This window comes from Aspergillus caelatus, assembly GCF_009193585.1.
Source record: "Aspergillus caelatus strain CBS 763.97 unplaced genomic scaffold BDV27scaffold_6, whole genome shotgun sequence".
In the NCBI taxonomy this organism is placed as follows: Eukaryota; Fungi; Ascomycota; class Eurotiomycetes; order Eurotiales; family Aspergillaceae; genus Aspergillus; species Aspergillus caelatus.
The window spans coordinates 311,343-331,826 of record NW_022475269.1 but is presented as its reverse complement, the minus strand read 5'-3'; the positions used below and the strand labels follow the sequence as shown (position 1 = coordinate 331,826).

The 20,484-nt window shown below is 49.2% G+C and overlaps 9 protein-coding genes across 9 annotated transcripts; 2 read left to right on the top strand and 7 right to left on the bottom strand.

The window, feature by feature from the left end:
- Positions 1-512: 512 nt before the first annotated feature.
- BDV27DRAFT_120057 (putative homogentisate 1,2-dioxygenase) lies at positions 513-2,703 on the bottom strand. The gene is made up of 7 exons (XM_032065014.1): positions 2,445-2,703; positions 2,366-2,388; positions 2,124-2,298; positions 1,451-2,053; positions 1,229-1,391; positions 1,053-1,175; positions 513-975 (listed from the first exon to the last, which is right to left on the bottom strand). Exons 1-7 carry the CDS (start codon positions 2,562-2,564, stop codon positions 716-718), a joined length of 1,467 nt encoding a protein of 488 aa, XP_031933207.1. The 5' UTR covers positions 2,565-2,703; the 3' UTR covers positions 513-715.
- A 646-nt stretch (positions 2,704-3,349) lies between these two features.
- On the bottom strand, positions 3,350-5,553 carry BDV27DRAFT_140790 (uncharacterized protein; the record flags this gene model as incomplete). The annotated part of the gene is made up of 3 exons (XM_032069723.1): positions 3,350-3,406; positions 3,461-4,713; positions 4,782-5,553. The coding sequence occupies 3 exons, from the start codon at positions 5,551-5,553 to the stop codon at positions 3,350-3,352; spliced, it is 2,082 nt and encodes a 693-aa protein (XP_031933206.1).
- A 546-nt stretch (positions 5,554-6,099) lies between these two features.
- BDV27DRAFT_152532 (major facilitator superfamily domain-containing protein) lies at positions 6,100-7,948 on the top strand (the record flags this gene model as incomplete). The annotated part of the gene is made up of 5 exons (XM_032071577.1): positions 6,100-6,837; positions 6,896-7,031; positions 7,081-7,443; positions 7,495-7,596; positions 7,647-7,948. 5 exons carry the CDS (start codon positions 6,100-6,102, stop codon positions 7,946-7,948), a joined length of 1,641 nt encoding a protein of 546 aa, XP_031933205.1.
- Positions 7,949-8,467: 519 nt separating this feature from the next.
- On the bottom strand, positions 8,468-9,437 carry BDV27DRAFT_152531 (uncharacterized protein; the record flags this gene model as incomplete). Its single annotated transcript, XM_032071576.1, has 2 exons — positions 8,468-9,279; positions 9,359-9,437. The coding sequence occupies 2 exons, from the start codon at positions 9,435-9,437 to the stop codon at positions 8,468-8,470; spliced, it is 891 nt and encodes a 296-aa protein (XP_031933204.1).
- Positions 9,438-10,084: 647 nt separating this feature from the next.
- Positions 10,085-12,246, bottom strand: BDV27DRAFT_171305 (alpha/beta hydrolase fold-domain-containing protein; the record flags this gene model as incomplete). The annotated part of the gene is made up of 3 exons (XM_032075570.1): positions 10,085-10,959; positions 11,071-11,132; positions 11,348-12,246. 3 exons carry the CDS (start codon positions 12,244-12,246, stop codon positions 10,085-10,087), a joined length of 1,836 nt encoding a protein of 611 aa, XP_031933203.1.
- Positions 12,247-12,912: 666 nt separating this feature from the next.
- On the top strand, positions 12,913-14,198 carry BDV27DRAFT_140786 (uncharacterized protein; the record flags this gene model as incomplete). The annotated part of the gene is made up of 7 exons (XM_032069722.1): positions 12,913-13,097; positions 13,166-13,277; positions 13,338-13,380; positions 13,435-13,530; positions 13,582-13,971; positions 14,023-14,100; positions 14,140-14,198. The coding sequence occupies 7 exons, from the start codon at positions 12,913-12,915 to the stop codon at positions 14,196-14,198; spliced, it is 963 nt and encodes a 320-aa protein (XP_031933202.1).
- Positions 14,199-14,441: 243 nt separating this feature from the next.
- Positions 14,442-16,136, bottom strand: BDV27DRAFT_171304 (uncharacterized protein; the record flags this gene model as incomplete). The annotated part of the gene is made up of 1 exon (XM_032075569.1): positions 14,442-16,136. The coding sequence occupies one exon, from the start codon at positions 16,134-16,136 to the stop codon at positions 14,442-14,444; it is 1,695 nt and encodes a 564-aa protein (XP_031933201.1).
- A 299-nt stretch (positions 16,137-16,435) lies between these two features.
- BDV27DRAFT_120053 (uncharacterized protein) lies at positions 16,436-17,102 on the bottom strand. The gene is made up of 2 exons (XM_032065013.1): positions 16,798-17,102; positions 16,436-16,732 (listed from the first exon to the last, which is right to left on the bottom strand). Exons 1-2 carry the CDS (start codon positions 17,015-17,017, stop codon positions 16,698-16,700), a joined length of 255 nt encoding a protein of 84 aa, XP_031933200.1. The 5' UTR covers positions 17,018-17,102; the 3' UTR covers positions 16,436-16,697.
- A 1,508-nt stretch (positions 17,103-18,610) lies between these two features.
- BDV27DRAFT_120052 (flavin-containing monooxygenase) lies at positions 18,611-20,410 on the bottom strand. Its single transcript, XM_032065012.1, has one exon. The coding sequence runs from the start codon at positions 20,232-20,234 to the stop codon at positions 18,618-18,620; it is 1,617 nt and encodes a 538-aa protein (XP_031933199.1). The 5' UTR covers positions 20,235-20,410; the 3' UTR covers positions 18,611-18,617.
- Positions 20,411-20,484: the final 74 nt, after the last annotated feature.

Here is a 20,484-nt window from a genome sequence, read left to right as displayed (position 1 = left end):
GGTCACGTGTATCGTTGACACTCAGGTGAAGCCATTCAGACTCATGTGATTCCTTTTATTATTCTGCTTTCAAATTCTGGCTGCTAATATAACCCCGGAACTGGTGCAGGTGTCGGTTACTACAAACGTTGATCGCTTTTTAGTGAACTTTGCTAATCGCGCCGGTCAATATCTATTTAGTCGTTCGATTTCTCCAATCGATAGCGTGGGCTGTCAGGGAAATGCAGACTAACAATAATAATCGCAATACAAAAATGCTGAATATATATATGTATACTGCCTTTTAGTGACCTAGGCACTATTTATACCACCCAAATTAACTCTCATAAATCCAGGACTCTATACTAAGAAATATTATAAAACAAGGGTCTCACAGCACCAAAGAAATGCCAAGAAAGTACCTACGCTGAGCTCTAACCCGAAAAGAGCAGAGTCCTCCCGGATAATAAATCCCCCAACTAAAATACCTTAAATGTCCAAACCAGCCTCCTCCTTCAACCATCTCCATGATCCCCAACAAAAGAACTACACCACACACTACGCTCGACAAGAACTTGACCATCACATCATTCAAAGATACATGTATTGTTATACACTCATGCACCTCTACAGACAATAACCAATATCCAAAAACAAACGCACAATCGCTTAACCAAGCACGATAAAACAGACAAACATGGCTACATCATAGCTCATACCAATATTCCGTCTCGACTCAAACCCTCAGACCCTGCGCTTTCTTCGCCAAAAGCGCATCCACCTCATCCTTGTGCTTTGAGAAGTTGTCCACCAGATTATCCCACATGGCAGGCTCATGCTCGTGCCGCTTCTCGCTGTTCCACGCGTAGTCGGTGATGGTGAAGGCCCGGGAAGACTCGAACATGATTGCGATGGAGGCCTCTGAGATGCGCATGACCGGTGGTGGGGCCTCGCATGCGGCTTTGAATTCTTCGTAGGCGACGCCGTGGGGGACCACTTTTTTATTTCTGAGGTTAGGGGTCTTTCTTTCTCTTGGATGAGAGATACGGGGAGGATTGGAAGAAAAGACTTACTGCCACATTCGAAGGAGATACTTCCTGGTTTGAAGGCGTCGGAGCGGCCGCCGTAGTCGCCGTAGATGAGACCCATTAGCTCTGAGGCGGCATTGCGGTGGTAATATGGCGGACGGTAGGTGTCTATCTCCGGTTAGAATAGGTCTTCATGTCAAGACGGATGGGGGGATACATACTGGATGCGACGTCCCATCTGGGGGAGAAGATGAGGAAGTCGGCAAGAGGGGCGGTAGGGTCCCGGGATTTTGCGGTCAGAACGCAGAAGATGGAGGGATCAATGTGGTCGACTGAGATAGAGCCGACGTTGACGAATTTCGTCATATCGTATTTGTAGGGAACCTTGTTTGCGATCGTTAGCGTCATCGCACGAAAGGTGTTATAGTTGAACAAGAACGTACATAGTTACCGTGCCAGGCCACAACGTCAAATGGGCTGTGGTTCTGCGTGCTGGCAAAGAACTTGCCTCCGAGCTTGTATACGACTTCCCACGCCTCCTGGCGAATTTCATACTTGGCTACTGGGGCTAGGAAGTCCCGCGAATTGGCTAGACCGTTGGCGCCCAGCGGACCCAGTTCGGGGAGTTCATAGCAAGAACCCCAGACTTCGAGGATGTAACCGCGAGAAGGACCATCGGGGACCTCGACACGGAAGCGGATGCCGCGTGGAATAACGACAATCTCGCCCGGTTGGACGAAAAGTGGACCAAATTCGGTCTGGATGTCCAAGGCTCCCTGTTGGGGGACGATGAGCATCTCACCGTCGGAGTTTACAAAGGCTTTTTGCGTCATGCTAGTGTTTGCAGTGTAGACGTGAGTTGCCAGCCCCTCTCGGAGAGTGGGGTCTCCAGATCCAGCGACGGTCTTCAGACCGGTAACGAAGTCCACCGGTTCGCTGGCGGGGATATCGAATGGATGCCATGCCAGCTGGGTTGGGGAGACGTGAACCCGTGGGTTCAGGGGTAAGAAAGTGGCCTCTGTGTCGGGGTTGTCTGGAAGGTTTTTCTGTGTTGGGGCAGCGGTTAGCACGAGACGCCGGTTTGCCCTCATATAATGTGTAGTCGAATCCACATACGAATCCTTGATGAGCAACGGCCGGACGAGCACGGTAGAGCCACGCCTTCTTGTTCGCATGCCTCGGGGCCACAAAAGCAGTGGCTGTTACTTGCTCTGCATACAAGCCAAAGCGCACATTTCGAGGACTATTCTGTCCGTGGGGAATCGTTCCGGGCACAGCCTCGGAGATAAATCTGTTTGATGTAACCCACCCACATTAGCCCGCTTGAACCCCTCATGTGAAAAGAACTGATTGCGTACGTGTTACCAAATCCAGCTTGATACTGTTATTGAGTGTTAGGTTTTCATAACAACAGAGGGATTAATGAGCATCGCATACCTCGTAAGGGTCATTCCGGCGGGTGGAAAAGGAGGGAATTTCACCGTCTTTCTGTGTTTCCGCCCAATGGAAGATCTTCTGATATTCCTGGGGGTCGGAGAGTTTGCCTACTGAGCCCATGTTGAATGTAAATTAATGCGGGCTTAGGTTGAAGGAACAGAGAGTGATTCTCAGTGTAAAGATAGATGCGATCTCGCCGTGAAAAGAACTATACATCCCCGGGGGGGAGGGCAGCCCTCATATATTGACCCTGGTGGGGTCGCATCTCGCCCAGAAAAACACGAGAAGGATCACATTGCATGGTTGAACCCACCACATTCTGAGGCCAAGTGTATCATATGGTGTACATACTACGTACACTCTATCAGCTCTGTCCTCTACAATTCGGCAAATCGGGGAGACCTTCTGTTGCCGAGCCTCTCTTCCGGAGGGTAGGTTGGCAAGTGGAGACACCCAACTGATCGCCTCCACAAGCAGATCCGACCTCCACACATTGATGGGAGGCCTTTGTTTGACCCCACATGACTCAGGTCTGAGTAAACAGTGGGGAGTTTTGTCAGAATTCCACTGAACGGGATTGAAAGGTATACCTCATTGCCGAGACAGAGGACTCAAAGAGAAGGGAACACGGATGCACGGAACACGGCAAGATTTTGCGAAGAAAGTCATAGGGTGTGGATTACAGCATCAGGCAGTCCATTACGAATTACTTGAGTTACGCATTGAAACGCGGTGTATGCAGAGATGACTAAAATATCAAGATCTAACTAATGCAAGCTTGCGTCAGACGGTAGATTCCTAACACATTGAATTAGGGTCCTGCTCCGTCACATGTTACACCGAAACCACATCAGTAACAATTAATGTGGGGGCTGCTAGTAGGAAACAATTCTCAGGGCAAAAAATCACTCAAGAAAAGTGACAGCTCTGCTGAGCTGATTTACGATCTTATCCCGATATGTCTAAACAATATAGTGAGCATGGGGTCAACTTCAGATCCCAGGGTGAACACTTACTGCAGCTAAGGTCCAATTTCCAGCAGCAATGGCAGTCCTTAGACCAGGGAAAGCTTGTGTCTGGAAATAGTACGGGGCAGGGCCAATGATAAGATGGTAGCTTGCATCACCCCCCGGAAGATCTGGATCCCCGAGAAGACGCTCAAAATTAGTATATATGTGATTGACCGACCGGACCTGAGCAAGAAGGCTATCGTCAACAGGCTGTTGTTGCACTTGGTCGGCAAGCGAGTCGCTATGTGCGTCAAACACCGCCGAAGCCTGCGCGAAATCATCGATCACCGCCTTTAGCGACGTCAGATCAAGTTGTGCTGACAGGTTTGCTGTTGAGCTGAGTGAGTCGAGGCCGTCCTGTAAGACGGACGCATACCCGTGGACGCGGTAGGGCAGAATCGCCTCATCTGCAAGAGATGTCACCAGCTGTAACCAGATTTTGGTGGTTGCCACATGGTGCGCAAAGCCGGGATCTCCGTATTGTTCCATCCAGGAATACGTGTCGAATAGTGAATGGTAAGGGAAAATAGGATCTTTCGGCCCACGCGAGAAGCCAAAGTCCACAACGGAATATGCATATTCCAGAAAAACCATTGCGTCCCCGCCACTACCCAGACCGAGCTCATCCCCCCAAGCCTCTAGGACTGTTTGTTCACTGCTAGGTGCTTGAACTTGGCCGGTAGCATTGTGCATCGCTTGTGCCAACAGCGGGCTCCCTTGAGCATGAAACTTGGTGCCTGCGCCCGCAACAACCACATTTAAATATGCAGCAAGGCTACTGTTCATCTGGGACTTGTATTCACTCATCCATGGGCGCGACCCAATTTGGCCCACCTCCTCTCCCTCCCAACTGGCGAGGATGATTGTCCGTAACGGCTGCCAACCATTTTTAAGGGCCGTTGCGAGACTTCGTGCCACTTCATTCAGCGCCGCAGACCCACTGTTTCCATCTCCAGCACCAGGACCCCAGGCGTCACGATGATTTCCAAGAATAATCACCTCCTCTGGAAAGGCGCATCCCGGGATGGTCCCAATCACATCATGGACAGAGCCGACCAGATTTTGCGGGTTATTAATCACGTTCAAGACAACATTCTCCGGTGAAGGCCCGACATTGTACGTAACGCCGTGCGAGGTGAGCCCGCCTCCTTGCCATCTGTCATTGAAATCTGCTGCCAGGGGACCATGACCTTTGAGGGCTTTCAGAATAGGGAGCGCATCGGCATACGAGATAGGCATAGCGGGAATCACATTAGGTGCTGTATACAAGTTGTTAGAGCAATTAGATATTCGAGTGCAAGCTTATATGGATCCCAGGGAAACCTACTAAATTTACCAACAGATCCTCGCTCTATCAAAGATGGGGGCCGGGCTGGCCCATCTGGGAACGGCTGATATCCATTTTCTACGATAATTTCATCATCCATTTGAGGATCTGGATAGATCAGCATCGCCGCGAGACCCATCTGTGTAGCGACTGCTTCCTGTTTTGTGCGGTGATACGGCAGATTATATTTTTTCAAGACAGCAGATTCATACGTGGACTTGACCACTGCGATCTTCCCCGTGATGTTGACATTCGCGCGCACCAAGTCATCGTAATCCTCTTGCGTTCCATAGTTTGCGAATATGTACTGTGCGGTGACATTTCCGACCCCAGCACCTGAGAAGAAAGCCGGAATAAAGGACGGCTGTCCATCGCCAGCTTTAGGGGGATTGTCCTCAATCAACGGTGCTTCATACACGACTGGATCTTCCTCGCGTGTCGTGTCAAGCAACGCTACTCGATGCTCCTTGGGAAATGTTAGATTGGCGCTATAGGATTTCACGCTGGTGTTAGGGAGGCCAATTGCATCCCACAACTCCTTAGTCCACTGCGCCTGTTGAAGGCCCTGCCCTGCTAAATGTGACCCGTTGGTATAGTAGCGAACTGATTCGCGGATGCTGTCAGCATCAGGGACGGTCTGCAAAAGATCCTGGAGTGTTGTCGACGAAAGATTTTGTCTGCTCTTGCACTCCTGGAAGCTACTGATGTCCAATCGACTTCCATAGACACCAGAAACAGCCAGGAATAAGGTGGTCAGACCTGCCCAAGACATAATGGGGGGGAAAAAGAGTCAAGGGACAGCGGGGGTGGGGGACAAAACGAAAGAAGTCTCTGTCTTACCGATAATTATATTAATATTTGGCGCTCAGATCATGCATTAAATCCCTTGCTCATGCGAGAACCCCTTGCTGCCTCGCTAACAATTATACAATCCTGAAGAAAATGCCAAGAGCCCGACACTAGCATATTTTTGGCGATGCGTGCCACTTGAACTCAATTGATAGACTCCGGAGATATTATCCACTATATCACGGACTCCGACATGACATTGCGAGGGAAAAGCTATTTTAAACACTCCGTAGTTGGTATGCATGAATGGGCTGGCTGGCCGATGGTGGAAGATGGCGAAGATCTTTTCCATATATCGACTACTCAGTTCCATTTCTCAGCCGCAAGGGATTGGCGCAGTAGAAAAAAGCCGAGCACGTAATTTCGATGACAAAGGGAGAAAACAGTGAGTTTCGCTCTCTATGAAGCTTCGTCGAGACATACAGTGAACGTCAGACCTATACTTGTAGACCAAATTCCGGGTTCAGAAATGGCACCTCCGTCCAATTCTCAATGGAACGACGCCGAGAGAGCGAATGAAGAAACACCATTGCTCAGCGATCTCAAAGATCACCAGTCTCACATTCTTCCGCGGAAACAACTTCTTTTTGTCTTTCCTGCCTTGGCGCTGATCCATTTCACCTCGTTTCTGGATCAAACTGCCCTATCGACTTCATTACCTGCTATCGCTGCGGGACTAAACACCGGCTCATCCATCTCATGGGTCAGTGCTAGCTTCCTCACAACAAGCACCAGTATCCAGTTGATCAACGGTCGGCTGTCGGACATCTTCGGTCGTAAGACATGTCTCCTAGGCGCATTGACAATTATGGCGCTGGGCAACCTGCTGTCCGGATGTTCCCAGACACCCGCACAATTATATGCAACTAGAGCGTTTAGTGGCCTAGGTGCCGGGGCTATAAATGCGCTGGTGCAAATTGCTATCTCTGATATCACTACCCTGGAGCAACGCGGGTACTATTTTGGCATCTTGGGAGTTGCGGTGGCTCTAGGAAATGGGCTTGGTCCGGTCGTGGGCGGCGTGCTCACGGAAAAAACCTCCTGGCGCTGGGCATTTTGGTTCGTCTGTCCGTTGGCAGCGGCAGCCGCTACATATTTTGGCCTTGTGTTCCCACCGTCTAATATGGCCGATAATGTCTGGACGAAGCTGCGGAGGGTGGATTGGTTCGGGGTTTTGACGAGTATGATGGCTATTGTGCTGATTCTGGTACGTGCGACAGCACGACATGACTGCGCCGCTACACAGACATTAATTCAACCTTTAGGTCCCTGTTTCTCAAGGAGGCTCCGCTATTCCATGGAACTCTCCTATAATTATTGCCATGTTAGCGCTCGGAGCGGCGCTCTTCGGGCTCTTTCTGATCGGAGAGTGGCGATGGGTCAAACTGCCGCTTTTGCCCAGTATGCTATCCATTCACGTATATTCATCCTCGTATGCTGACTGTCCAAGTGCGCTTATTCAAATACAACTACTCTACGAACATCCTTCTGGCCGTTAACATCCTGATCGGCTGGGTATTCTGGGGAAATCTCTTCTATATCCCGCTGTATTTCCAGAATGTCCGCGGCTGGAGCCCGGGAACAGCTGGTTCTTTGATCCTGCCGATGGTGATTGCGCACGGCATAACATCAGGTCTAAGTGGGCTCATAATCTCGTGGACAGGCAAGTATAAGGTCGTAATCAGCACCGGCGTTGGCATGTGGATGATCGCAGCAGCGGCCAAGTCCTTCTATACACAGCAGACGCCACTGTGGATTCTGGAACTAGGAGGGATCTTCGAAGGTATCGGGGTGGGATGTTCCTTTCAGCCTGGTATACATACACATATCCCCTACAACAAGACCAGACTAACACAAGCCACAGTAATGGTCGGTCTACTCGCAGGGTCCGATAAAAGCGACCGTGCCGTAGTCACAGGCTTTCGCAACTTCATCCGCGACATGGGCGGATCTGTCGGCGTAACAGGTACTGTTTCTCCCAACATTTACCTTATTCACGACTAACAAAAGGGGTAGTCTCCGGGGCAATCCTCAATAACGTCCTCCACAATGATCTCAAAGGACGATTCAGCGAAGAACTCATTTCCAAGATCACATCTTCCGCCTTCGCCTTGCACGATTACAACCTCACTGACGAGGACAAAGGACTGATCTCCAATGCATATATGCACGGCTTGCGATCTGTCTTTACTGTGTTCGCGATTTTGATCATGCTTTTTTTTGCGCTGACTTTGTGCATCAAGGATTATGGACTAGCTGGTAGGGCGCGCGTTGAGAGCGAGGAACATGCTGAAGAGCAGAGGTACACTGATGAGTAACTTGACTTGTGAAACTTCTGATGGGCTGTAACCTTTGTACGAGTCAGGCTGTTTTATTATTTTGCTTGCTTGAGTGTTTCCCTGAAGGCTTTATACAGGACAGCAATTGGCAAGAAAGAATTGCAGCTGATCTAGATATACCAAATAGAACACATATCACAACCATAATCTCTGTTAATCTCTGAAAGCAGCAGAGGCAGTGGGACTGGGACACTTTATTTGAGCCAGCACTATGCGTCTACTACACTGCTCTCCTGGAGGTGATCCTCATACTTTGTACTTTTCAAATAAGCAAGCCACAAGAAATAAACCGAAAACTAGATGTATTTCACTCCACACTCATTCACCTCATATAACCCTGCGTAATACAGCGATTACGGCTTTCTAAAAAATCACACATGAGTAACAAACACGCAAAAACAAAAGATAAGCATAGAAATAGATATAAGAAGAGAAATAAACCAAATGCAAGAGCATCAATCATCAAGTCCCCTCCCCCCAAAAAGACCAACAACCACTCTAATCAAGCCCAAACGGCCTAGCATCCCATCTCACACGCTTCAGATGTCTCCGAGGATCCTTCACCTGATTCCGTCCATGCAACCACCGCCTATTATCCATGATGACGATAGAACCCCTCGGCATCATTTCCGCCGTGAGATGGACAACCTCCGACTGTGCCTTCGGACCCAGGAGAACAGACTTGAGCTCTTCAAGCGCAAGTCCAGCCTCACCGGTCAAGGGCGTGAAGATATCCTCTCTGAAGCGAAGAGCCAGGCTCCCGGATTGCGGGTCTGGAGCGAGCAAGCTACCGACGATAGACTCATCCTTGCTTTCTGTTTTCCGGAACTCAGGTGGCACGGTAATGAGGTAGTCTTTCTTCTGTAGGGCAGCTCGTGTTGACTCCGAGAGGAGTTTGAGTAGATTGTCTACTTTCAGTACGGAGAGTGTCCCGCCGCCACATTGGTCCGGGTGGAGGACTTGTAGGGCGAAGAACCGCGGTGGGGAGGCTTCATAGCTGCAATCGGTGTGCCAGGGGAACTCGTTCATGGTTTCTGATCTGGCTTGGTGGTCGGGACATTGGAAGACTGTTTGGCTGGGTCGGATATCCCAGTACCAACCGCGGTGGGCGGAATGGGTGATGGGTAGTCCGTGGCCGTGCCATTTGTGGAGTCCTTGAATGAGAGTTGTTAAGTAATGGGAGTCATTGTCGTCAAAATTGAGGCTGATTTTTAAAACGCCTGCGTCTTGAAGGTGGCGTTGGACTCTGCCAACGTGCAATTTGTCATTGGCTGAGTCAAGCCTTGGGGCTTGGAGGTATGGGATAGTGGCTGTGGAAATAAGCCTCCCGTTAGCTAAATTTTAACTCATTCAAGGGTTCCTATAACTCTCCTAAATAAGCTTACTTACCGAGCGGCGAAAGCGCCGGAGTCGACCGTACCGACGTCCCCACTGCACCATGATATGCTCTGGTTAAGGTACGAAGCATCTTGAACAATTGGATGGATATCTAGTATATCTCTGAATGTTTCTTGATTAACTCCATGCTTCTCTTGTGCGAAAAGGCTATATAAATTGTTCCAATGAGCCGGAATTCCACCGTCTCGAGCCCTTGCCAAGTGCAATTCCGTTCCGCTTCCTCCCTTGCTTCGTGCTGCCAATTTTTTTTTTTTTTTTTTTTTTGGCTTATCGCAGTGGCCTACGTACACGTCGTTCGTCTACAGGGTAGGAATGTCTTGGCATTATATCTGGGATCATTGAAATGTCCCAAGATTTCATTAGAATGGCTTGGCGTGGTCTTGTCGGTGACGCATGTGACCACTAAGATGGTTCAGCTTGAGCCCAAAGGGAGGATGGGGGTGGTGATACAAAGCAAGGGAGAGCGATAAGATTGTCACAATGAGATATGTGGTTATGAAGATCGCTTATGGAAGGTTTTCTTACATACAACTCAAAATTAAATTAGGTATGTACATGAAGTCATCTCCGGGCGAACCAATATCTAAGGAATATTCAGAATTTTCAAGAGCGGTATGTGCAGTCGTCACCCAAATGCATACTACTGTCATACAGATGAAGGCTCATCCATCAGGCCCCCAACCAACACCCCCCCCACACCCACGTCTCGCTTCCAAATCAGAACTGGTTCTCAGGTCGGATCAACCGCTGGCCCACCTCCCCATATGCGCCCTCTACCTCAGTGATCATCGTACCTTGCACCCAGAAACCCTTGGCGTTCGCCCAGCTGGTCGGTGACGCCACTGCCGCTGCGATGGCCCATGCAACATCCTCCGGCGAACTCTTGAGCGTGTGGGGCTGAGTGGTAGCCTCCAACCCTTCCACCATGGAGGTCAGCGTGAGCCAAGGCGCGATCCAGGAAATGGCGATGTTGGCTCGGATGACCTCCTCAATTAAAGCGGTGCTGCGGACAAGACCCAAGACTGCATGTTTGCTGGCGGTGTAGAGCGGCTGTGAAGGCACAGGGAGATAGGAGCCAGCGGAACCGGTGACGACGATGCGTCCGCCCGTTCCTCCCTGCTTCATATGGTGGATGGCTAACTTTAGACCAAACACGACTGAGTTGATGTTGACGTCAAAGAGTTGCGTTGATGGGCGCTGCAGCTTTCCTTCTTTGGTTTCATCCGCCAGGTAATTGTATCGTGCTTGACTGTTCAGCTGCGCTTGTCGCTCGGGATCTTGGGTCTGGAGCAGTGAGATTTCGGGGTTGATGGCTGCGTTGCACACGACAATTTTAACTGGCCCGACGGTGTCAATGACCCATTGGAACAGGGCGATCTGCTGGTCCCAGTCGCTGACATCGCAGGTCTTGTATGTGGCTTGCAGGCCTATGGCTTCCACTGCGCTCTTCAGTGCATCTTCGTGTAAATCAACAAGCACCACGCGGGCACCGTGGCGGGCTAGGATATTGGCCGTGGCAAATCCGATGCCACGCGCGGCGCCAGTAACAATAGCTACTTTGTTGGAGACATTCTCCGTGAGAGCATTGCTGTCTGGCCGCGAGATAGTCGTCATGATGGTTGAGCGGTAGTGTGATTAGTGTAGAAGGTAGAAGAGGGAACCGCGAGTTAGGGCCATGTCGAGTACTTATGTCATGCCATCACTATATGTAAACGATGGCCCACTTAGCTCTTCGTATTGAATACGCTGGGAACCTCGGCTAACGCTTTCAATAGAAAAAGTATAGCCATTCTCATTTGTAAAAATGATTTCAGGAAGTCTAGAAGATTAACAAGAATCCACTAAGCCCACACTACGAAACTATAATCAATATCTCCACACCTACCAAACTATGTCACTCCGTCCGTCCCTCATAATTCCCTAATCGCTCTATAGCGATTCTCCATCGCTCTCCTCGTAAAGCTACTCATAGGCGCCAACCCTTCAAACCCATGTGGCAGCCCAGGATACAAATGAAACTCAACCGGAATCCCGGCCTTCACAAACCGAAGCACATACTCAGTATCCTCCTGCGCAAAAATATCCAACTGCCCACAATCTATATACATAGGCGGTAAACCCTCTACAGATTCCGCCCTCGCCGGCGCCGCATACTGCTCGACACGATCCGTCCCAACATCCTTCCCCAAATAAGCAGTCCAACCCGTAATATTATCCTCGGGCGTCCAAAAAACCATATCACCCGCATGATTCTCACCCGCCCGGTCATCAAGCATGGGATACACGAGGATCTGCTTAGCAAGGGGCGGAGAGAGACTCCTGTCCCGAGCCATCAATGCCAGACTAGCGGCTAACCCTGCACCAGCACTCTCACCCATAACGGCTATGCGATGGGCATCGATAGACAGCTCCTCCGCATGGGTGTATACCCACTGCAGACCGGTCCAGCTGTCTTCCATCGGCACCGGATACGGGTGTTCCGGGGCTAGCCGGTAGTCGATGCTTAGGATTTGCACACCTGAGCCTAAAACGTACCCAACTAGCATACCTTCCAGTTCCTTGACTGAGAGTGAAATGAACCCGCCTCCGTGGACGTGTACTACGGCGGGGGCTTTCATATCCTTGTCCGGACCCACAGGTCCTCGTTTCTTGCGGTAGTGGTGGATGGGAACTTCGAAGTCACCGGATGGTGTCGGGGCATAATAGACGAGGTGCTCCATATCATCTGGTATGGGCGTCTTTGGGGACTGTTGTGTAACAGCTGCCATCAAATGTCTTCTGGCAGCGACATCATGGACTGCTGGTTTTGCCAATTGTCCGAGTTGTTGTAGGATCGGGCCTGCGGCTTCGGCGAATTCGGGGTCAATTTGGAGAGGCATTTGTGTTTCTCTGAGGAGTAATTTTAGCAAGTGATATTTCGATGTAACGTAAAGAGAGATTTAGTGAGAAAGTGGCTCAGCATTAGGGATCTACAGGGATATTAGTACTGCTACGTTTGTCGAGTAAGCCACCTATGCGGGACTTCGCATGCGCATCGTTATTTCTTCACGGAAAGACAAGTCATCCGAACCGAGAGTCCCTTTTATCTAACGGTGTGGCCATGTTCCTTCAGTCCGGAGGGCGAAGATATGTCTGGTAGAATGGCCGTGTCTTCCGCTCTCCGGACCGGATCCACAGTGGAGCATCGTAAAATGTGGGGAATAAATTTATGTGGATCGGCGGTATCCTTTTAGGAAGTTGACGGCGAGGTGAATAATCCAAGTTCTGAACAATGCCTAGAACATGAAAGTACGTTGGAGATGTAGTAACTATATGGTAAGAAAAAGCATGAAGTCGAATGGTCCATTACAACCCTCGCGATGGGAGAAGATCCCAACCTCGGTGACCATACCACTACTTGTTTTACGTCGTAGTTTATATTGCCAACTAACAGTAACAATGTGTCAATTAGAAATAGTTACTATAAAATACCACTATAAAGACACTTTGGGTGTCCGGCCACCTTTAGGTAGTAGTCGAAAGGGATGATCTTTTAGTCAAGACAAATGACCTCTATACCCTCCTTCGATGAACTTCCCTCTGTGCCGGGACATCCTCAGAGCAAGTGCTCCTGGGGCGTTTTCGACAAAGATGGCCAGAAAGACCTCTACGGGACGTTGAACTTCATCACGCCAGATATTGTGAAATCTACCGCCACGGAGATCCGTCATGGCATTTCAGTCTCGCTCAAGTGTGTTCTCCTGTGCTATTTTGTTACGAGCTTTTGCTAGAGTATTGATGCTAACTTTACCTGCCCAGCTGGTCGTTGGGAGGTATCAAGAGCAAGGGACATTTTCGCAAACATCTTTCACATCGCGTGGTAAAACTGGAGGATCCCGCAACGGGGAAAGGCTTCGGGTTTGATGACGAGGTAAGGAGATTCAGCAGTCGACTTTTTAATATATGAAGGTATCTCAGAGGTTATACATAGGTGGATTTCAATACCCAGGGAAGCAGCCAGTGGGACAGTCTCTGTACGTTATCTCTCTCATACCCCTAAATGTACTCCGCTAAAGAAAAACAACAAGGCCATTTCCAGCATCTCCCCTCCGGTCTATCATACAATGGGTTCAAACCGACTGTCGAAACCCTCGAAGCAAATGCCCACCTCCCAACCCTAGACCGTAAGCGACAACCTCTTCCCAATAACCAAGCCACGATCTAAACCAACACAGACTGGCACTCCCGCGGTGGTCTCAATGGTCGAGGCGTCCTAATTGACTTCAAATCCTACGCCGCAGCAAAAGGAATCCAATACTCCCCTTTCTCATCTTTCCGAATTAGCGCTGCAGACATTGAGGCAGTCGCATCATATCAGGGGACCATCTTCCAAAAGGGCGATATTCTCATCATCCGATTCGGAGTAACAGAGGCATTGGGAGAAATGACTGGAGACGAGCAATCCGCCGCCATGGCTCCACTGCGATGCTGTGGAACTGAAGGAACTGAAGATATGGCACGTTGGCTATGGAACAGGCAGTTCGCTGCCGTTGCCAGTGATAATATAGCGGTAGAGGCTATGCCGCCGATAGTGGATGGGATAGAGAGACCACCAACCGAATTTGGTGAGTGTGATCTGATCTATGGTTTTTGTGTGTATTAGCTAATTGGAGTAGTGCTGCACCAATGGTGTCTTAGTTTGCTCGGAATGCCTCTTGGGGAGCTGTGGGATCTCAAGGCTCTGGCGGAGGAGTGTAAGAAGGCTGGAAATTATAGCTTTCTATTGACCTCAGCACCGTTGAATGTGCCTGGTGCTGTTGGGAGTCCACCGAATGCGCTGGCTATTTTGTAACTTCGTACTAATGGATGTAGCTGGGCTGTTCTTGAGTTTTGATTCATGTGTAGAGTATAGCTGCCAACCAGAAAATGCCCTATAAATTACCCTATAGAGATGTCTTAGCTGTCCGGGACATTTTTAGGTAGTCGAATGGGATAGTTTTCCATTCCACATTAGTTATATCTGTGGTCTTATACCTCGTGGGAATGCATTTTTTTTTGATACTGCCCAAATATCAATACATTTGGCTTGCAGCAGTTATAGCAACATATTCTCCCAGATGAACGACGCAAACAACGGATCCCAATCCGATAGACTCGCATCCGCACCTAGCGAATCCAACCCCTGCTGAAAAGGGCAAGTCCATCCATTAGCAACCCAAGCCTTCGAACCAAGCGCCTCCAGTTTCGCCCAGTCAGGATGAGAATCCGATGAGAACGTGAAGAAGCAAGTCTCCGCCAGACTCCGCATTCCAGTGGATTCCAAAGATCCCGGATGTTGAATCAAATCCTGAAGAACGATAGCACAGGCATGGATGACATCGAAATGACCAAGAATCCATCTATACGGAGCTAGTTCAGGATCTGTGATGCCCATCAAGTAGTCGTTGATGTAGTTTTGACATGCGGTTAATGCTTTTTGTCTGGAAGTTTGCGGCCATTGGGTTGATCGTAGATAGGGTTGATGTAGGATGAAGAGCATTTTGTAGCAACACATTCTTTGGCTCATTGTGATGAACTTTTCTGCTGCGTTCATTTCGGGTAATTTTTGGGTGGAGATCTCGTCGGTACATATTGTGTTCGCCTTTTCGTCTAGTTCTTGGATGTCTTTGCCTGTTGGCGGACGGATACCGTAGACGGTTTGGAAGATTGTAGAGATTAGGGAGTTCACTCGTATGAGGGTTCCTATGAGCTTGCGCTCTGATATACTATTGTTCTCAATGATTTGAACATCTGTGGCGGTGGCGTGGATTAATGGTGGTAATGCATGGGCGACCGAGTAGGCGACGTCCAAACCATGGACGGCCCACCAGAGGACTCGGCGAGAGTCCATCTCACGAGGGGAAAAATTGAAGGATGAGGGATCACGGTGCAGCCCTAAAGACTGAGTAGCTCGCAGCAATACGCAGACAGGACCCGGATCTGGATGCATCCTTCCGTCTGCCATACTTGGGAGAGCGAGGAGAAAGGCTGCTCGGACAGTGTTTAGGTTGGGCTGTCGAGGGTATCCGTTGCTCAAAAGCAGTTGGTCTGCTAGGTCTTTCCATGCAGAGGAAGTAGATACAGGAAGCACTGGCTTCAAGTCACCAGACGCATTAGCAGAGCACGATGCAGCAAAACAGACCGCCGCAATCAGGGCCAACGAGCCCACAGGGGAGCTACGGTTGTGCCTTAGATTCTCAAGGGATATTATAATCTCGGCAATGTCCACTATTGGGTACCAGAGATGACAGTATTTCGAATACCAATCAATAAGTCTGTCAACCTCCACGAGTTGCACAAACAGGTGAGCTTGACCATCAGGAAACTCCAGTCCTCCCTGTAGTGTGGGGGGAGCTGATAGCTCTCCCGACTTCCCACAGGGACCAATACTGGAACCAACGGGAGGCCGACAAGCATCTGGGACATCCACGTCGACTACCCAAGATGAGCTGGAGTAATAGCGCGCTTGAGACTCGCTAGTGTTGTTGAGGTGGCCCTGTTGGTTCAGCCTGATGACCCGGTCTCCACCTTGGCGGCTGTCTGGCTTCCGGGATATTTGAGTGTAAATGCAAGTACGTTCATGTATCTGACAGTTTTCACAGCGGGGCCTAGTCTGATCACATTTTACCTTTCTGAGCCGACATTGGTGACATGCCTGGACTTCCCGATTTCTAGATAGCTTTGGACGATTCAAATTGAGGCGCCGGATGAGCGGCTCGTCCAACGAAGACTGTGGTTTATTTGGACTCATGTGTGCACGTTTGCTTGTGAAACTAGCCTTTCATGCATCATAATAGTAAGAATCCAAGGCTAAAATAGACAGATATAGAGTTTCTGACGATGAAACGTCCATCTGGATGAATAACCTTTTAGGGTCTAGACACCCTGCCGGCCGAGAAACTTGCCGGATTAGGGAAAGTGTGGGGCTTCAGGCTCAATGAGTTACCTTTTATAAACAAACATTTGCATTGTATAGAAGCAAATAGTGGATAATTGTACGATATAGAAAAAATGGTTGTGTATTTATTGGAATAATTACCATGATCGGTGTTAGACATCATATAGATGTACATAGAATTAGATACGGTAATGGATACCGGGAGATATAGAACAAAAACCCTCAACTGCTTCGCTATTCAAGCGAACGGAGACGGATTCCCACAACACCCCCAAAAAATAACAAATCAAATAATACAGGAACAATAGCCACAGCCAACACAAGGCCCTACTAGCCCTTCAATCCTGACTTGGAGCGCAAGGCAGGTTCCACAAAACAGAGGCCCTATGACGTTTTCGACCATGCGAACCAGAATCAACGGTGGACAATCTTGCTGACATCGCCAATAACTAAAGGATTTCTCAAATCAGTAAAGTATCGTTGGTAATCTGGTACATCCTCGAGAGATACTTACGACTGCCAACGGGTGCGCCTATAAGGGATGGTTCTTCCTTCTGGCGTTTTTCATTATGAGGCTCATCCCCACAAATCGGCCCGGGGACTTCTCCGGGACCTCTCACGTCCTCGAGCTTAATGCAGTTCTGAGCGTCAGATACCGTAGAAGGATCGACGGGGAGGGCAGCCGCCAGCGCGGTGGCGCAGAAGAGAGTCATGGCGAGAGATTGGAACTTCATGGTGGGCTGAAAGGTAGAGAGAGAGAGAGAGAGAGAGTTGTGCGAAGTGAAGATGGACAAAGTGAGGCTTGATTGAGAGTGGATGTGCTGTTGCTGAGACTAGAGAGTCGGGGTGCTAGTGCAGTATTTATGTCTTTTTCCTGTCCTACAAATTGATATCGAGGTATTTCTCAAGTCTAACCCATTGCCACATTTGGACTGGGTAAGCTGATCAATTCCAGATCCGATGGATGGTAGTAGTGATGATCATTTGTTTTGATGGACAATACGGGAGCCAATGATCGGGTCCACAGGTCTCACTTTCTACTGTTCACTTCGGTAAATACCGTGAGATATATCATATTGCGGATGGATGTACCTGGCATGGTAAATCGATAGTTCATGAACATGAACCCTTGCAGTAGAACGGCCCGATCGGGCAATGTGGGGATTTCCTGAAAGACAAACGAATACATTTGCCACGCTGCAGCCCGAGCCAATATGATAAATAATTTTAGGTGGAATATGGAGTATTGGACGCCATTATTGGTCACAGATTTGGGTTAATTGGGGGGTGGGGGGTCGTTATTAGCTTGCTTCATATGCAAGAAGATAGATGGTTTCTGCTACGTCTATGCCGATCACTGTTCATGTTTCTTTCAAGATGTGCATCCACATACACACAGTCTATGTCCATCGGACGCACAGAAGAGGTGTCAGGAGATCAGAATCAATTGCTTAGGAGGTCAGCTAAATAATCTATCTTATAGATGGTATCAATGGACTCATAGATAGGAGGTCAGACAAAGAATGGCGATTTCTTCGATCAAACGATTAGACGGCCTCGTTTAAGTTAACGAGGCATAGCCTTGCAGCCTCAGCCACGTACGCATCGTCGAGGATTTACACCCCTTGTAACCCTAAAAGACTATCTATACGGGATGAGTATAGTATCATCCAATAGTTTATCCAGAAGCTAATCTCAAACTGAACATGGGAAATAATTTCCATGTCTGATTATCCCATCAGCTGAAAGAACCCCAAGGTTCACAGCAATTAAACTCTCCCAGAGAGAGAATGCTTCTAACTCTATACAATTCGCTAGATAGAAGAAGATACGAATACTATGCTTAACCCCCTGCTTCCTGGTCTCAATAATAGCATTTCCACCAGCTATTGATGTCTCTTGGAAGTATATTCCGTACTACAACAATTGATGTTGGGAGGGGAAACGAGTTGAATTAGGTCCTATTCGGTTGATTCGGTTGCTTGAATCTATTAACATGATTCATTTGTATGGGAAGAAAACGCTTAGGAAGAACAACAGCGCTAGGCCTGCCTGGGTAGCCTCAACAATATTCCTATTTAGGAGGTTTTGCACAGGAATCCTTCCTTTCTGTGTACTCGCAATGGCGAGTCTGCTCCCACCCACCACGTCCACCTCCCTAAAGCCTAACGACTCACTCTGTTTCTCCGGAAATGTGCAAGAGATCATCCAGGGGCGCGTTGGTTATATATCAAGTACACTTCATGAGAGGATGGGTTAGGGACTAGTATAGTACAAAAGTTGTTTGAAGAGTACCTGTAGCAAATATATACAATTTCCAACACGAACAATAATCTACAGCGACTGAGTAGAAAAGCCCTCCCAGTTCTCAAGCGCATCATTGCACTTCTGCCACCACCTTGGCATGCCACCGAGATAAATCAATGGCTCCCGTCTCTTTCCCGGGATATTAGTACCCATATACCACGAGTTCGTCTTCGGATAGAGCGTATTCTCGGACACCAACCGAACCTCCTCCTTCCACTCCTCTGCTGCCTTAGCCGTGGGTGCAACGTATGCCAACCCCTCATCGCTCATCTTCGTAATAGCCCGACAGATCCAATCGACCTCCATCTCAATGAAAGGCGGTCCATTAGCCAACGAAGTCGGTGCCTGTGGACCATAAACCAGGAAGAGATTCGGCGCGTCTGGAACCATCAAGCCCAGATGAGTAGCCGTTCCATCCTTCCATTTCTCGCTCAGAGAAACCTGGTTCCGATCTTCGATCCCCAGATCCAACAAACTACCCGTGACGGCATCGTATCCCGTCGCAAAGATGACGATGTCGAGATCACGATGGCCCTCGGCCGTGACGACGCCGGTCTCATCGAACTCCAGGATGGGGGCCTTCTTCAAATCATGCAGTATGACATTCTCCCGATCGATCATCTCATAGTAATCTTGCTCCAGACTAGGCCGCTTAGTACCGACCAAGTAAGTCTGCTTCAACGGCGCAACAAGATCCATCTTCTTCTGGTTCGTCATACGCACTCGAACCTGTTGTACCCAGTAATTGTAGAAGATCGAGTTGGCCTCCTCGTTAAGCAGGAAGTCATAGTAATTCGAAACCAAGAAACTATATCCACCCCGCTGCCAAAGCTGATCGAAAATAGCCTTTCGTTCCTCGGGCGATGCCGTGTTAGTCGCCTGAGGCTTGGTATTATGCGGGAATCCCGTGACGGATTTATAGCAGCGGTCGAAGATGGCGTCGTAGTACCCTTTCATCATCTCCGACTCTTCAGGAGAGATCTTGCGTTGTTTCATGGGGAGTGCGAAACAGGGTGTGCGAATGAACACGGTTAATTCACAATCTTTCTTTGCCAGTTCCTGGACGATTTGGAGACCCGAGGCACCGTTGCCGACAATGCCGACCTTCTTCCCCGTCACATCGAGGTTATCTGGGTATGCAGCTGAATGGACTAGCTGGCCCTTGTATTGGTTCAGGCCGGGGTAGTCGGGGAAGTATTTCTTGTAGGAGGATCCCGTTGCGGCGATGAGGTACTTGCATGTTGCCCTTATGCCGGTCGATGTGTGGACGATCCATAGCCCACTCGCTGAGTCGAATCGACATTCTGATACAACCGTGTTGAAATAAGTATCCTTGCTCAGCTCCAGCACACGATCAACGTGTTCAAAGTATCGTCTCAGCTCCTCGACGCCAGGGAACCGTTCACTCCAATGCCAGTCCTTCCATACGGCGGGGATATTGAACTGGTAGGCGGGCATTTCGCTATCCACACGAGCCCCGGGATAGCCATTCCAGTGCCAGACGCCGCCGAAGCCGCTCCCTGCTTCGAAGAGTTTGGTAGTGAGGCCCATCTCGCGGAGGCGGTAGAGGGCATTGCAGCCGCCAAAACCGCCGCCGATTACGACCGCGTCGACTTTGAGGTCTGTTCGGGTCATTCTGAGCATAAACTGAGGGTTGATGTCACTTGTACGAGACACTTGATGGGATGAAGTGGCTTGTAATGATAGGGTAGCGGATGGCCATGGTGCTCCTTTTATCCTACAATATATCCTATCGGGATATACCAGATATTCAAAAATTGCTTCTATACTTTTCAAGGACCGGCAGACGGGACCTCGACATCCGGTTGCTGTGAACTTGCCATCGGGATGTGATGCGCAACAGTTGCCGTCCGAAAAAGGAAGTTGACGGCGA

Bases quoted from the DNA above. Each gene is read 5' to 3' on its own strand.
- BDV27DRAFT_120057 (XM_032065014.1), bottom strand. From the start codon at position 2,564: ATGGGCTCAGTAGGCAAACTCTCCGACCCCCAGGAATATCAGAAGATC. The intron at 2,299-2,365 runs GTACGCAATCAG...TACATCAAACAG, and splicing joins CAAGCTGGATTTGGTAACAC to ATTTATCTCCGAGGCTGTGC. The intron at 976-1,052 runs GTAAGTCTTTTC...GAAATAAAAAAG, and splicing joins TATCTCCTTCGAATGTGGCA to TGGTCCCCCACGGCGTCGCC.
- BDV27DRAFT_120053 (XM_032065013.1), bottom strand. From the start codon at position 17,017: ATGAAGTTCCAATCTCTCGCCATGACTCTCTTCTGCGCCACCGCGCTG. The intron at 16,733-16,797 runs GTAAGTATCTCT...GAAATCCTTTAG, and splicing joins AGGCGCACCCGTTGGCAGTC to TTATTGGCGATGTCAGCAAG.
- BDV27DRAFT_120052 (XM_032065012.1), bottom strand. From the start codon at position 20,234: ATGCTCAGAATGACCCGAACAGACCTCAAAGTCGACGCGGTCGTAATC.